General features: G+C 36.2%; 1 protein-coding gene across 1 annotated transcript in view; it reads right to left on the bottom strand.

Annotated features, from left to right (window-relative positions):
- Nucleotides 1–17,724, bottom strand: part of RORB (RAR related orphan receptor B) — a 62,847-nt gene that overhangs the window by 44,642 nt on the left and 481 nt on the right. Inside the window, exons 2-3 of the mRNA XM_090275224.1 lie at nucleotides 6,422–6,507; nucleotides 2,175–2,316 (exon numbers count right to left, since the gene is read on the bottom strand). Of these exons, the coding sequence (XP_090131350.1) occupies nucleotides 2,175–2,316; nucleotides 6,422–6,507 (228 nt within the window). The remainder of the gene's footprint in view (nucleotides 1–2,174; nucleotides 2,317–6,421; nucleotides 6,508–17,724) is intronic.

Raw genomic sequence — 17,724 nt, 5'->3', positions numbered from 1 at the left:
TGTTTTCCCAGAGAGAATCATTTTTTTCTTCTGCTGGAGCCCTTCTCCTCATTCCTAACCACTGCATCCATTCTTGAGCACTTCTTATCATTAGTTTGACCAAAGACATGCTCAGGAGGCATCTTGGAAGATGTTCCTGGAAGCTTCATGATGGTCTCTAAACTAAATATTAAGATGGATCATTATCCTTAATCCCCAGCACCCTCAGACATTGTATTGCTTTTACTTGCATAGAAATTTATATGCTGCAGTAAATTTTCCTCCATGGAAAATGGATTGCGGCTCTATCCATTGAATGCCCTGCCTTCCCTCAACACATTTCCTTTATGTCATGGGATCCAGACAATCTTCTGAATTTGTGGGTTGATGTCATGGATTCTGCCTGGGCCCATATGCCCATCCCTTGCCCATGATTCTGTTCACCAGCACGGACCCACAGGATCTACTCTCCCAAAAGAGATATTTCCTTTATTATAGGAAAAAGTAACAAAGACAAGTACCCATTGGCTTATTCTTTTTTACTCAATTATTAATGGGGCTTTTCAGATACTATAAATTGATATGTTGCCTCATATTGTAGAAATAAAGTACAAAATTATTAACTCAAATTCCTATAAAATTTTACTAAGTAAATCTTGAAAACCACTTAACCCCCCCCCCCCCATTTTTTCACTTTAGTTAGGTAGAAGGACACAGTGCTGAGTTTACCCTAGGAGTAAATTTATGTGGTTAGCAAATATAGAAAAACAAGTAAACAAGCAAAAAATCAGGCAATAGAAAAGTTTTGGAAACATTCATCTCTGCACCTTTAGAAGCTACTTGTAAACTAAAGGGCTTAAGATCAGTTTCTTCTCGCTCCCCCCTCTTTTTTTTCCCCAAATTGATCTCATGGGTGTACTTTTGTGCAAGACAAGTTTAGGTAGGTTGAGAATTAGAGAAAAGATAAACCAAGATTTAAGATATAACTATTTGGAGAATGCAAGCTAGGAAGCAAGCAGTTTATGTGCATAAAGACTTATATGGAATTCAACTTATCCAAATGACTAAAAGGCCCATATTTAATTTAATAAATCATAAAATCCCTTTATACCAAGAAACAGTACATGCCAATTATCCAATTTTTTAAAAATCTGGAAGTATTTATTTTCCCTTTTTTGAAGAGAATGAGTCCATACCATATTGACCTTCATTAGAGGCAGTGTGACCAGAGAGACCCAGAATCCACAGTGCTTCATATAAAGAGAATAAGAATTGGGGGTACTATATGTGTCTGAGGCAGTAGGTAAAAGAGACTGCCAGGTTCATTAAGCAAATATTTAGGTGCCTGCTTTTAACCAGACCATGAGGATACAGTGGGAACAAGACAGAAATGGCCCCAAGACTCAGGACTGCTCACAGTTTGATACAGGAGTGCTGTGGCCAATGTCTGTGGGAAATAATTAGTTTAGATAAAGGCTTAAAAATGGAAGAAAACTGAGATAAAATTCTTTGTTTTTTATTTTCCATCTTTTATTAATCTAAGAAGTTCAGTTGTTGAGTCAAGCCGCCCATCTGGGTCGGGCATGAAGATGAGTGCACACTTAAGTCATATTCTGAGAGAGACACTAGCTACACCATCCTTCTAAGACTTGGACAGCTGCAATCGCACTTGGGATCTTCATCGTGATTCAGAATAGTCTACATCCTTATCTGAGTAGCTGTGACCAGCAAGTGAAGCTTCCGGGCTTACTGTAGAAACATGTTCTGGTCGTTAGCATCTCCACATACTAAACGACTTGTGGAGTCAGACTTACCAAGTGAAGAAGTGGTTCCAATTCCCTAGGACTTTTCAGTTTTAGCTCTGAAAATCTCCTGTCCCAGGAAGCCAATCCCTCATTTGCAGGCAAATCTGGACAGGTAGTCACCTTTCAGTCTAGGCCTAGGTGGCTTTCACCTAACATAGCTAGCACAGGTTGCTCCACAAGCTACAGGAAACTCTTTTCTTCATATTTCATAGGCAATACTATATTTTTTTAATATTCTTACTTTTCCTCTTAATGCACTATGAGCACAGGCTTTCTTTCCTTCTTATCTCCAATTCCCTTTGTCTAGAATTCTTTCAGCAGCTTAAAGAGACTCCAACAAAGCATCCACTTGAAACCCTTTATGTAAGAAATAGGAAGGCAATGCCTTACCATCTCTTGACATTCCTAGGGCAAGACACTTCTGCAGTCGACAGTGTTGGCAACGGTTTCTGTTGGTCCTGTCAATTAAACAGTTTCTCTGCCTCGGGCAGGAGTAAGAGGCATTGTTCTGCTGGCTCCTCCTGAAGAATCCCTAGGGGGCAGAAAAAGAATGGGAGGGAAATAGATTTATAAGAATGGAGACCATTAACATATACCTTTGCTACATTTTCTACAGTGAACATAACTAAACTTAGTTTTTAAAATTCTTTGGATACTTCTCCTAGGACAGCTTACAGATGTTTCCACTAGGGAAAATATGTACTATCTACAGAGATATGAAGGTATCATTCAGTCATTCATTCAACCAATCAATATTTATTAAAGATGTTTGTGAGCTATGCTGTTTTATGCAAAGAAAAGCAGAATGGAGTTCATGCCTCAAAGAGCAGTGAGAAAGGAATGGCAGAGGCAAGTGTTACTGTAAACCAAATATGACAAAACTTGATGGGAACTATAACACAGGCCTATGTCAAGTGCTGCGGGGGGAGGGACTTGGGGGTATTGGTCTGAGGAGTTTGGGCTCAGTATGTACCACTATCTTCCTAGTTCTTAAGATGCATTTTTGCTGATTTGAAAAATTTTGAATTTGGCCAGAATACATCTGGAAGGTTGTTGTTTTAGCCAGTGATATACCTTATAATCAATCACATCTTTGAATAAGAAAATATGGTGTATAAATTGTTTAATAAAAAATAAGCAATAAGTAAAAGCTGAATTAATGCTTTCTGCTTAGCCTCAGGCTATAGTGATGCAGAAGGTTTTCATGTGAATATGTTTGGGTTCTTCTGGAACAAAATGAACTGCCATGGACCATATATTACCCTTCTGAATCAACCCAGAGCTGTTTATTATGTTTTTAATCTTTGGATACCTTTCGTCTTACAGAAAACCCTACTGGGGAAAATAAACATTTTCTCCAGAGATATGAAGGTATATCACTCACCTATTTAATCAGTTTCCCTAATCACTCTTTTATTTTATTTATTTTTATTTAAAAGATTAAAAATATATTTATTGATTTTAGAGAATGAGAGGAAGAGAGCAAGAGAGTGAGAGCAAGAAAGAGAGAAGGAAGGAGAGAGAGAAAAACATCTATGTGAGAGAGAAACATTGATTGGTTGCCTTCCATAAGTGCCCAACGGGGATCAAATCTGCAACCTAGATATGTACCCTGACCAGGAATTGAACCGGCAATCTTTTGGTGTATGGGCTGATGCTCCAACCAACTGAGCCATATAGACCAGTGCCCCTAATCACTCTCTATCCTTGAATTGCAACACAGCAAAGGAGCAAAGTGCTATGAACAAAGTGGTGGTCTACAGATTTACCAAGATAAATTTTAGGAAAAGATAACCCACAATAACATCTTTCACAAGAGGAGAACTAGAAAATTTCTAGGTGGTAAGCTCAATACCCACTTTGCTGAGAAGCCTGGAAGTTGTGTGTCCTCAACTATCAACAGGAGATAGAGCGGGGCTGGGACTAGGGTGAGGTCAGTGAGGCAGTCACCTTGGACACAAAATTTAAGGGCTGCCAAAAGGCTTGCTAATCAGGACAAGTAATATTTTAATATGATATGTTAAAAATCCACAGTGAAGCAAAAAACTCCCAGGGGCTTAAATAAAGACAGGATTAAAATGAGTGATATTCCTTTGTTTTAAGCACCCAAATGGTTCAGCATGGTCATGTAAAGAGAGCTTGGCCAAACTGTAAAGAACCTCAGAAATGGATGTATAGCCAAATATCGTTTTAGTGAGAAAGGGTGCCAACTGGTTTTGTGGTTGTAAGGCCCAAGTTATTTCACAACAAGGATTAGTTTCACCTCCAGAAATACATGTGTAATATTTATCTAATAGACCAGTGGTGGCAAGATGTGATACCTGATTGTCCAGTTTTAATGAATTCATGGAGCCCCTTAAAATAGAGATCACTTCCAACCAAGCCCCCAGGGATTGAAATGATGTATTTCATATACCATGAAAGCTGTCAGGAAGCATAACCTCAGTCCATTGGTACTGATTAAAGATAACCAGGAATTTACATTTTAGGGAAGAAGTGGGTAGTTTTTAATCTTTGAATACTCTAAGTGTCACTTACTTAACAAAAGAATTGACAGAAAAGACTTTCTCAAGTCATAGCTACAGCCCTAATTTAAGGCCAATTTGACATTAATTATGAGGCATTACTTGCTTATCTATTGCTCATTATTGCATATGAGGTTTTTGGCCTATAAAAGAAATTGTTTCAAATGTTATTGAATGAATAGAAATTTGAATAAGTGCACAAGCCGAATTGATGTTATTTAAAATGGGTTGTTTATGCTGACTGGAAAACGGCATTATGAAAATTCAGAGCTTGAAACTAAATGTGCTGACATTGATGTCTTATTCTAAACAGAGTTTCTTGAGTTTACTATTTGGAGAAAAATGTAGCATACTTACAAATGTGGGTTTTTCCATGAAATTAAAAACATAGTGCAGTGTACAATGTCATTTTGACTAAAATCTCAGTGTATGCTTCAGAATAGCAGCATAATTTCTTTGATTGTGGGCTAATCCTTTAAATAGAAAAGATGACAGGAGCCTAAGCACTTGTTCCTAGCTGCTGACCTGTTGGAATATACTTGTTGAGTAGTTCAATGTTTTGCAAATAACTGTTTTAAATGCTTTGCTCATTAACATGAACATGTTCTCATCTTTTGAAATCAGATATTTTCCAGTAGAACTTATACAATGAAACACAATACATCTCTGCTTTGAAACTAGTCTAAAAAAATTTTTTTTTTGTGTGTGTATGGATCCTATGTAAACTAGACCAGAGCTCTTAAAATTGTACAATAAACCAATACAGTGTTGGAAATGCTTTTACTGGAGAGGGTTCTGATTCTAAAATTATTAGTGTTTACAAAGAAAGCTATCTACTTGCCCAGAAGTAGTAATAACTTATTCTGGGAGGGTAAAAAATTGCTGTTTTGTAATTTTGCTTTATTGTTTCTGCTGATGTATTGAATAAATTGCATTAAGGTGGATAACATGCAATTCTTACCTGTGGGTCTGCAGAAAAACAGAATGAAAGGTACATCTCATGATATTCAAGTATGGGTTATCACAAATCACTTCTAAAGCAGGTCAGTATGTTTGACAGGTTAGAATATTAATAATGTTATTCTCACCTCTTTGTACCGTTCCCCAACTTTACTTTCACTCATTTTTTTCTTTTCTTCCCTCTAGTTTTAGTTCTAGGAGTCATGCTTTTTTTGAGACTATAATAAGACTGCCAGTTTTTCATATGGCACTACTGAAAGTCTTAAGATTAAGGCTGGTTCTTAGAATATATGATTGTGCTACATCTCTTTTAGTTTACTGACCTTAAATTAATGATTTAATCTCTTGCATTTTTTTGATCATAAATATAATTGCTTTTACCAGTAACTTTGCTAGCATATCTCTTTTCCCTACCAGACTGCAGCTGCATTTTATTTGTTCTGATTATACATGCTTTTAAAATTAATTGTAGAACTCTTTTAATATCTATCTTGATGTTTAGTCTCTTACACTTTCTTTCCTTCTAAGGATTAATTTAACAAATTAACTGTTAAGTTTTAAATTTCTCTTATTTTAGATTAGGCCTATGTTAACTACTATCTCTATAACTTTGTCCTTCCTATCTGTCTATCTATCTATCTATCTATCTATCTATCTATCTATCTATCTATCTATCATCTTACCTTTGTATTTTAAAAGCAAGGATGGCCATGTGCATATTACAACTGTTACTTGGCCTTTTTTCTCAAGCAGATAAGTAAATTTAGGCCTATTAGCTTACAATCTTTATTTAACCTTTAGTTTCTTCATATAGTAATAAATGCCCTGGAGTTTACTGGAGACAGTATTGTTAAAAAGTCAAGAATCAGCATTTGTATCTCTGTAAATGCGAATAATTCAAGCTTTTACATAACAATCCATTTTCAAGCATCTGCTGACCAGCTAGTTAGACAACAGCAAAGAGGTGAAAGGCCAAGGCACAGAAAATCAACCCACACACCCATCAAGCAAGAGTTCCCGAATGTCAGCAGTGGGCACAAGAATCCTATAGCGGACCCTCTTTAGAAAGGTGTCACCACACACTTCATGAGGTATACAGATGCCTGAGGCAAACATGTATGCTGTGAGCAATGCTGTGTCACGATCCCATACCTTGCAGCCTTCACACGTGATGACTCCGTAGTGGATCCCGGAGGACTTATCGCCACAAATTTTGCATGGTATCACTTCAATTTGTGCTGTAAAGGGAAAACACACATTTTGAGCTCACAGAGTTTTCTTCCTACTTTTCCCTCCTCCCTCTCTCTCCATCTCTCCTGCCATGACTTTAGTGTTTAAAGACACTGAGGTGGGATGGGGGTGTGTGGTGTGAGGTCATCCACTATTGGAATGGCCTCCTTAAGCTTCTTCTAATTGAAAAGGGATCCATCTTGTTTACTTTTTCCTAAAAAAATAAAAATAAAAAAAATAAAAGGCCCAGAGATAGAAGTTTTGTAAACTCTTGCCTTCACCATTTCTCCTTTATAAACTTGACCTTGAAATAATGTGAATCAAAAATCCCTGGGACCTGAAGCTTTGGTTTTCTTATTTTACACTTCAGATATTGCCAAGGAGAGCTATCACATTGCCTTATTTCAATAATTTTTGAAATAGGTAAATAAAAGCAAAAACTGGAGTGGGTGGTGGTGACTTTGTATTGGGTTGGCCAAAAAGTTCATTTAGTTTTTTCTGTACAGTGGCTCTGGTAGTACTTAGTTATCTTTAACTTCATTCAAAAGAATTTTGTTAGATTGCATTGTTTCATATTAGCATGTATCAAAAAAACTTATCAAAATTGGTGAATTTTGTGCAGCCATTTTAATATTGAAGATGGAAAAAGATATGCAACATTTTCAGCATATTATGCATTATTATTTCAAGAAAAGTAAAAATGTAACTGAAAAGCATTAAAAGATTTGTACAGAGTATAGAGAAGGTGCTGTGCCTGATTGAACGTATCAAAAATGGTTTGCAAAGTTTCTTGGTACTATTGACATTTTGGCCAAATAATTCTTTGCTGTGGGGCTGTTCTATGCACTGGAGCACCCTACCCACTAGAAACCAAAAATGAGAGAGAGTCAACATACTCAAAATATCCAAATCAATAGTTATTTGTGCAAATGAAAAATATGCCTTTTATTTTATGGAAAAAGCTAAATGAACTTTTTGACCACTGCAATACATTATGTGGCTGAATGTATACTTTTGAATATACCGATGATACATTAGTCAAATATTTATTAATCATACTCCGTATGTCCACTAAAATAATAAATGTTGCTGACATAAGATACGATATAGTAATGACACCAATAACCTAATTACTAGAACACAATTGATACATGGAGAAATCAGAGAAAAAAATGATAAAGCATGTGAGTACTAACTACAACTTCAACAGGAATTAAAATAGTTTCACTGGAAATGAAGACAGCTTGGTTGATTTTGAAGATTGTAAAGAATTTAGTTAGACTGGAGAGAAAGACAAAGGGCATTTCAGCAAGCAGAATAGAATGAAGGAGGTCTGGAATGAAAGAAAGAAGTCTGGAATGATGTGGTGTGTGATCATTGAAACAATCAAAGTGGCTCTAATGGAAACCTGGGCCACATGGTTAGATTAAGTAAGTGATGTCAGATCTGGAGCTACTTACAGTTAAGCAGACGAATTTTCAGCTGATACTACTGGCTATAAGGAATCAAGGAAGTGAACAAGGGGGAGAAATGATGAAAAGTGGTGGTTTGGGTACCTTACAAGGTTAAGTTCAGCAGGCTAACCAGAAACACGTGGAAGACCAACAAAAAGGCCATGACCAAGCTGGGTGTGGGGAGGTGAAAGTGTGGATTACATTGGTAGCAGGATAAATGGAGAGGAAGAGGCAAATAAGAAGACAGTTAAAAGGTAGAGCTGAGAAGATAAATGATAGAAAGGACACAGAGGTAGAAATTGAAGAAGATGGTGACTTTAGGCTTTCTAACCTAGAGAGAGATTAAATAGTAGGTTTGACAACAATGGGGATGGTGGTAAGGCAATTGCTTTGTGGATTATGGTGGGGCATGGGATTTCCATTTTGCATATGTGTAATTTGGTGTGATATCTTATAGGCACCTGGATATAGATCCTTTTGGAAAGATGATTTTGTCATCAGCATCAAAGTTATGGACGAATTCATGAGATAAACTTTACTTAGATTGTAGTATTGTAATTCTTATGCCTTAAATAGTTTTCTAAGTGTTGTTAAAATTATACACACTAGAAAGATTCGCTTTTCACACTCTTGATTTAAAATATGCAAAATATGCTTCAAAATGCTTTGTATATCAGTGTGCCACTTGAATGCTTTCTACAGTTTCCTAACTCTTAAATATACAAAACAAATAAATGCAAGACATAACCCTCTTTTTCTTATTTTTCTACACTAAAAGAAAGATAATACTTTGGTTTAGGAGCACATTAAATTTCTTGGAATTAAACATTTTTGTAGTAAGTTAAAATTATTTTTATAAGAAAAAAACTCAGTGTTATATTCTATGAGAAAACTGAAGATTGAGGTGGTTAATAATGCTGTTGAGTTGACTTAAGTAATGGCAATCAGAAATTACACAATTTTCCTGATACTTCATTTAGTAACCCCTTTTCTGCCTTCCACAAAGATAAAATTTGAATACAATTTTGAATTCCTATATTATTCCAGGAGTCCCAGCTAAGAGATAATGATGAAAACATCAGAAGAGACAAAGTCAACTAAAATACTTATCAAAGTATTTCTATTTGCTTCTATTCTTTTAGTTTTTAGATTCCATTAACTAGTATTTGTTTTCAAGATTTTGTGATGTGGAAAAATGAGAAATTTGATGTCATTCTATTCTGTTCTCTTCCCCTTGATTCCATGGCAAAGATAAAATCTCTGATCTTGTTTTCTGGTTTATGAGGCTTAGGTGACAAACTTCATAGATTTGTGAGGATTAAATGAGATGTTTTAGGTACCAATACCTTGTAAATAGAGTTACAAAATGTCATTCTTCATCATCATCAGCAGCAGCATCATTGTTAACTGGTATTTCTAATGCTTTTGGACAAGAAATAGCAGCCACACTATTCCTTTATTAAAAATCTTATTTTAAAAATACAGGATGAATGAAACTATAAGTTATTTTTTAAATGAGAAAACTTTCCAATAGTAACTCCTTGGCAACAATTACAAAATTGACTAAGAATCCTCGGTATCTATTGTACAGTTGTTAGGCTTATATGATATTAAGTTAGAGGGGCTCTTTGCATAAATTACTCCCCAGGGAGTAACTTACACGTGGGGAGAATCTGCTTCAATAAGTTCTTAATTATAAAATGATCTAACTCTAAAGGAAATGAAAATAGAGGTAATTTGCCCCCTGGGATGTGAGAAGATGTTTTTGAAAGCCACAAAGGTTATCTCATAAACTTCAGAAATACAAATGAGATAAGAAGTGGTTCAATAGCACATCTGCATATTTATACATATTTATAATTCTAGCTCAACATGTAATCCTGAAGAACCATAAACATTGTAACAGTATTTTTAAAGAGAAAGAAACCACTTAACAGGATACATGTGTGTTTCTGTGTGTAGAAAGGGATTTTCAGTTTGGAAAACCTATGGCCACTTTTACTTATTATGGCAGAATAGATTACCTGAGGTTTATTATAGATGAAGATAAACAAATAATTTAAAGTACCAATTCTTTTCTCTCATTTAAAATAAAGTGCTTCTGTGTTACAGCTTCTTAATTCATACTATGTATTTCATAAAGCACATCTTTCAGATATTGATTAAGACAACAGGTCATGTGAGTGCTTTCATATTTGCCATTTCTACATGGGCAATAGTCTCTGGTGCAATTGCCTTGCAGTGACTACAGATATGGTGACATGCTATCTATCATGGTTTCAAACTGAACATCTAGGGAGGATTTGGTAGCTTGGACCTCACCAGCTGTTACAATGATGGTGTGATAAGGAAACTGGGGAGAGAGTTCAACTTTCATACTCTTGCTTGACTCACGGATTAATTCAAAAACAGCATTTTCTGACAGACAAACATAGAGGAGCTGAAATGCTCTGAGAGATGGCTTGAGATACACTCCTCATTTCTCAATTTTTCCATTTCTTTTATCTTCCTCTCACATGTACTTTTTTTTATTAGTAATCATTTGTGAAAATGTTAGTTTTATTTACCAATTAATTGTTTCATTTATAAAACTAACCAGATACATTTTTTGAAATAATATTCTTACAGTGTCAAAGAAAGTCACAAAATATTTAAAATTATTTCATGACAATTTATGAAGTACAGTTAATTTAATAAGACATTTTTTTGGCAGGCAGGTCCTATTTAACAATTATAGATTAGTCAAAATTTGTCTCTTCTTTGAAGATGTCAGTTCTCTCCTCCCAGTACCTCATGAAGGCCCTTCCTTGCTGAGAGCCCCTTCCCATCACACAAAGTCATTATGTGTTCAATTCTTTCTGCATATAAAAATGTACAAGGTCTGTCTGGAAAAAGCCCAACCATTGTCAATATAATGAGAATGGTTTGTGCAACACTGATGTAACCTGGCAGCCAAGGAGAGAGAACTAGAATGTGCATGCATGTGTGAACAATGATGACTTCACTGTACTAGTCAGTGGGGGCAGTAGACACCATTGAATGAGCATGTGTACTATGTGGCCATCACAGTCAAAATGACGGAGCAAGCATAGCAGTAACTCTGCATCAAATTTTGCATTAAGTTTGAACATTCCTCTGTGGAAACCATTCAGATAATTCAGAAGGCCGCAGCTGTGGGCAACTGTTGAATGACAACTTCATCATGACTAGGTGCTCACTCATGCATCATCTCTTGTGCAGAGTTTTTTGGCAAAACATCAAATCACCCAGGTGACTCAGCCCCACTACAGCCAGATTTGGTGCCCTGTGACTTCTGGCTTTTCCCAAAACTAAAATCACCTTTGAAAGAGAAGAGGTTTCAGACCATCAATGAGATTCAGGAAAATACGACGGGGCAGCTGATGGTAACTGGGAGAACTATGTGAAGTTCCAAGGTACCTACTTTGAAGGGGACTGAGGAGTCATTGTCCAATGTACAATGTTTCTTGTACTTTGTATATTCTTCAGTAAATGTCTCCATTTTTCATAGCACATGGCTGGATACTTTGTGGACAGATCTCATACATATCTTTTGTTCTACTGCCTTAGACTCACCTGCTTGTGAAGGCAGGTGTTAAGTTAGATGAATTAATCTAGGCAAATAAGTTAACTAGAAAGTGTATCACTATCATCCATCAAAATACCTTAACTTTTAAAAGCAACCATCAGGAATGGTAGTGATAATGGGATGTTCAGGTACTTTTTGTTTGGAGAGAACATTTTACTGTGTGTGCTCTTGTGATTCCCAATTTCTACCATTCCATCTCTTACAACTCAAGCTGGCCATTTTAATATTCTGTGCATTTTAAGTCCATTGAGGACAGGGTCCAGGTCATATTTCTTTTTTATATTTTCCATGGAACCCCAAAGTGAATTTTTAGAACTCTTTAAAACAGTAGTCCTAATATAGGTTTTGTTTGTGTGAGTACAACTAAGAGATTTGACATGCTCCTTTTATAAAATAGGTCTTAAGCAATACTGATTTTTCAAATATTGGATGAGGAGAAAAAAATCAGGATCTTGAGATTGAAGTGGATATATACTTTGGAATAGGCTCCCAGGTGATTCTGATATGATATGATAAGGCCCCACTGAGTTTTCAATGAATCAAGTTATTAAGTAGGAATTCTCCATAACATGTAAATTATCTGTAAAGAAATAAAACCCGGGGATGTGGCTAGAATCTGAATATAGTAAAGAGTGACCAGTAAGTTTTTCTCTGTTTCCTGACTTTTGCTTTGTGGCTATACTTATGGCATCTTTTGTTTTCTGCCTCTCTCTTTCTTTTCCCTTAAGGGAAATGAGACATCTACCCAGTCTACAATGTCTCCCATTCCAGGGCACTGGCTTTGCCTCTTACTTTCTGTTTCCCAGAATCTTACGGTTATGCTAAAAGTGGACAGTGAAGGAAAAACTCTTAACGTCTGAGGAAAGCACAATTTATACATATGGAAACTTTCAATAAAGATGATTTTGGTTAAAAGTATTTTTTGTAGATGGTTTCAGTAGCCCAAGTTGCATCTCTTCTACCCAAATTGCATCTCATCTATCATCTGTGGCAAATCCAAGTTAAAATCACTCACTGTCTAAAGTCTTCCCTTCTCTCATTGGCAGGCTGATAAATATCTACCTCTATTAGGTATAAAATCTTCCAAAGTCACATGACAACAAATCCAAAGGATGAAGTAAGTATTCCTAAGATCTTGTTCCACTGTAACTTTAGGTTATCAGAAGATATCCCCAAGACTGGGATGGGATGGAAGTGTGGAAAACTGAGACCCTTAGGAAAAAGTAAGCTTTTGAGCTTTTACACTTATATCATGCTATATGGTGATTCCAAAAGATTCCTGATGTAGGATCAGGTCTGTGTTCACATATATCTATCTCATCAGGCACACAACATCTTAATCCCAGCTTCCTGCTTAAATAACAAATATAGTGCATGAAATTCAGTGCACTCCCATTCCTACTAGAATGGCCTCATACCCATCAGCATTTGGGGCCTCCCTTCCTTCTCAAACTCTTCTCTGTAATATTCTGGATGGTGGTCTGTGTGAGCACTCTGCTCCATTCAGTTGATAGCTTCTAAATGAGCCAAAAATAACACTTATTTCTATAATATTATAATTTCATAATCTATGTATCATTCATTGGAAACTAGAGTAAGAAAAAAATTGCTGTCATGATAACGACAAAAAAATGAATTTTTCAAAAGCATGATTTGTAGGATTATCATGAAGAGAATTGATTTATCTTTCCCAGAGGAACGTTTACTCCCAAAGTGTTGTTTGCTTGCTTATTCTAACTCCCCAGAAGACTGAAATAACAGAGAATGTAACCTACAAAGAACAATGACAATGATTAGTATTATAATTAGTGGCAACTACTGATAATAAGTTAAATATCTCCTTTGGAAACAAAGAAAATCACTTTTATAAGTCATAGTGGTTTTAAACTCACAATTTATGAATTAATTCCCATTAAATACATTTTATCTGGTCAAAGTTTTAATTATAATGTGATAATGTGTGTGTAGGACCTTACATCATTCAGGTTGAAAGCAGTTAATGTTTTCCATGACCACTCACAATGTGGTCTGAACATGACCTGGGAGCATGTTAGAAATGCAGACTATCAAGACTTATTCAAGACCAATTGAATCAAACTTGCTATTTAACAAGCCTCCTAGGACAGCATTCAAGTTTGAGAAAAACTGTTCTGCAATGCCCAGGTAATTATAGTTGTAGCTACCCAGAGAACTGATAGAATAGAATTTTAAATTTCTCTGGCATGAAGGGAAATGGATCCTGGAAAAATCTTTTCTGCTATTGTTTTTTAGGCATTTTTCTTTTGTTCAAAAGGCAGTAAGACAGTTGAAAGATTAGTTACAAAAAACTGTGGTCATGAATTGACAAGGCAGAAGAAAGAGAAGCCAGTGTATTCCCAGAAACATCTTGCATTACTGTAAGTAACACCCAGTGTACCAGGTTTCCTTTGCAGATTTAACGATTGTCAGCTGTGCCTACAACTTCTTCACGTTGAAACACCATGTGGCAGTGTGTTCTCCCTTTTTTGTGAACTGCTCTTGGGGTTGTGGCCGCTAGCTCACACTCTGGATACTCAGCATGAAAAAGCCTCTCTTGAAAAGATTTTGTAAAATAGTTTTTCTGTTTTAAAAATTGAATTGCATAAAGTTTCCTTCTTTGGTGGAGGTAAGGAGGTCAAGCAATGTTTGAAACAGAAATGAACTCCTTTCAGCTATCCATGTCAATTCTGGAAATGAAATACTTGGAAATCTGCCCCATTGTGTGGGGGCAGATTAGTTAACACAGACCTGAGTCACCATCATGCTGACACTCATCACCTTCCTCTCTCCTGTCATCATGCTGTCCTCAGACCTTCCACTTAAAGTGTGGTTCCTGACCAGCAGCATCACCACTATCTGATGCTTGATAGAACTGTAGGTCCTACCCTAGACCAACATAATCAAAATTTTCATTGCGACAATATCTCTATGATGCATATAATGGTAAATTTTGAGAAGATCTGAAAGAGAGAAAGGGAAAGCATACTACAATTTAACTCTCAGGGTGTCTGCCCTGAACCCCAACTCTCTATAAAGAGAACTTTATATAAAAAAGAAGACAATTACAAAAAAGAAGAAAACAATTATTTTGCTTCCATGAAAACCTTGTCTCTCTTTAGTTCCTTAATTTGTTTCTGAGCCTCTTTCTCTAGTCCCCATTTATCTGAAACCTTGGACAGGAAGCTCATGTTTACGCAGCATTACCTTCCCTGAAGGAGAGCAGGGATGGAGGAACTCTACACACCAGGTCACACGATGACTCAGAGTGACCAGGCAGAATTCATTTCCTTGAGAAAAAAACCAAAAAGAGAAAAAAAAAGGCTCTTTTCAGATGATGAAAAAATAGTTTTTTATGTTGAAAATCAAATTGCATGAAGAGAATAGAAAGACAAGTAATAGACTGACAAAAAATATTGAAAAAGACATATATGGTAAAGGACTTGAAACCAAAATATTCAAAGAACTCTTTAAATCCAAAGAAATTGGCAAAATAGCAGAACAGACATCTTACCCAAGAAGGCACATGGTTGGCAAATCAGCATATGGAATGATGCTCACCATCATATATCATTAGAGAATTACAAGTTCAAACAACAACGCAATGCCGCTCCATACTTGTTTGAATGGCTAAAATTAAAAAACAAAACAAAACCCAACAACACCAAATGCTGGTGAGGATGCAGCGTAAAAGGAATGCCTGTTTGTTGCTGGTGGGAATACAAGATGATACAGTAGCCACTTTGAAAGGCAGTTTGGCAGTTTCTAAATGTCCATGGTCTTACCACATGATCCAGCTATTGTGCTCCTAGTTTGTACCAACTGAGTTGAAACTCACAGCCACACAAAAACCTGCACACAAGTGTGTATGGAAACTTTATTCATAATTGGCCCAAACTGGAAAGAAACAAGATAACCTTCAATAGATGAGTAGATAAACTAACTCTTGTACATCCAATGATAAAAAGAAATTAAGTATCAAGCCATGAAAAGACATGGAGGAACCTTATGTGCATGTTGCTAGGTGAAAGAAGCCAGTCTTAACAAGTTATATATGATTTCAACTGTATTAAATTTTGGAAAAGCAAAACTATAAAGATAGTAAAAAAAATATCAGTGGCTTTCATAGGTTCAAGGGAGGGAGGTGGGAGAAAAAGGTAAAACACAGAGAATTGTTAGGGTAATGTAACTATTCTGCACAATATAGTGTAATTATGGATACATGTCAATGCATTTGTCAACACCCATAAGGTACAACACAAAGAATAAACCTTCATGTAAACTATGAATTACAGTTAAAATAATATATCAGTATTGGTCCATTAATTGTAATAAATATGTCACACTAATGCAAGATATTAAGAAGAGAGGAAATTGTATGTGTGGGGGTAGGTAGATATATGGAACTCTGCTCAATTATTCTGTAAATTTAACACTAGTAAAATTTCTATTATTATAAAAAATTGATTTACACAAAAGTGCTTCTTGGAGACAGTGTGGATCATCTGAGACTGCCTAGCAAAGACAAACGAGGAACACTTTAAAATGAACTAATTCAGCAAACATTTATTTGCTTTAGGCCACAGATATATGCCAAACCAGGTTTCTATCTTCAAAATGAATACAATGATTGTACAGCCCCACATACTCTGAATAACCTAAATACAGGGCAAACTGAGATGAGCACTAAATGAACCTGGAAGAGAAAGACATACTGTGTGAAACCAGAAAGAACATAGGCTATGGCTGACCTTGGACTAGTCAATAGCAATCAAGGCTCAACTACAACAGGAGGGTGTACACAGCCCACAGGGTGGATGCACATGACTACCCAGCTTGGGTAATAGAAGAAGCTATGCCACTGGACTCTATAGAACACCTACTACATTAGGCCACTCTGCCAAGCCTGGGAGACACAGCAGCTTTATCTAATATGTGGAAACAAACACAGGGAGGCAGCCAAAATGAGGAGATGAAGAAACATGGCCCCAATGAAAGAACAGAAGAAAACTCCAGAAAAAGAACTGAACAACATGGAGACAAGCAATCTACTAGATGCTGGATTCAAAACACTAGTTCTAAGGAAACTCAATGAACTTAGTTAGAACCTCAATAGCATAAAAAAGATCCATTCAGAAACAAAGGATACACTAATTGAAATAAAGAACAATTTGCAGGGAAAAAACAGTAGAGTGGATGAAGCTAGGAATCAAATCTTAAAAGCAAGAGAAAAGCAGTTAGTTTCTTAAAAGAGAGATCCCATAAGACTGTCAGCTGGTTTCTCAAAAGAAATTTTGCAGGCTGCAAGCAACTGGCCAGAAATATTCAAAGTGATAAAAGCAAGAACTTACAGCCAAGATTACTCTACTGGAGAGCAGATGACAGTTGTGGGGGAGATTAGGGGATGGACGAATTAAGCAAAAAGGAAAAAGGACTTTTGGACGTGGACAACAGTGTGGACTGCTAGGGCATAGGGTATGACAGGACTAAATGGTAATGGAAAAAATACAACAAAGATTAAATGAAACAACCAAACGAGGAGAACATAAACAGAGTCATGGACACAGAACATTTTGATGGTTACCAGATGGAGGGGGTACCAGGAGACTGGATGGAAAAGGTGAAAGGATTAGAAGTACAATTTGGCAATTACAGAATAGTCATGAGTGCTTAAAGTACAGTATAGGGAATGGAGTAGCTAAATAACATATATGCAGGACCCATGGACATGGTCAATGGTGTGGGGACTGTCTGAGGGAGAGGAGAGGCTGGCTGGATGGGGAAAAAGGGGAAATAATTGGGACAATTGTAGTAGCATAAATAGTGAACAATAAAATATAACTTAAAAAGTAAATAGTAGTAAATTGTTTTTAGAATTATCAAACTACTATGCATCTGTAGTCACATGTGAGGTTAAACCACATGAAATTGCCATATTTTTGTGCAAAGAGAGTCAAATTTGGCAATTTCATATGGTTCAATCTGGTATTACTGTTCACTGTACTCTAAAATGTGGTTATATTTGAAAAGGCCAGTTAACAGAGAAAATTTTTTTTATTATCTGATACTAAAAGAAAGATTTATTTTTCACAGTGGTGTTGCTGAAATCATCACAATTTAGCAGCTTTGTGTTTTTTACAAAGTAAACA

The sequence above is a fragment of the Furipterus horrens genome, unplaced genomic scaffold, assembly GCF_987537825.1.
Source record: "Furipterus horrens unplaced genomic scaffold, mFurHor1.1.pri manual_scaffold_4, whole genome shotgun sequence".
Classification (NCBI taxonomy): domain Eukaryota; kingdom Metazoa; phylum Chordata; class Mammalia; order Chiroptera; family Furipteridae; genus Furipterus; species Furipterus horrens.
The sequence above is the reverse complement of the archived record's forward strand: the minus strand, read 5'-3'. Positions and strand labels throughout refer to the sequence as shown.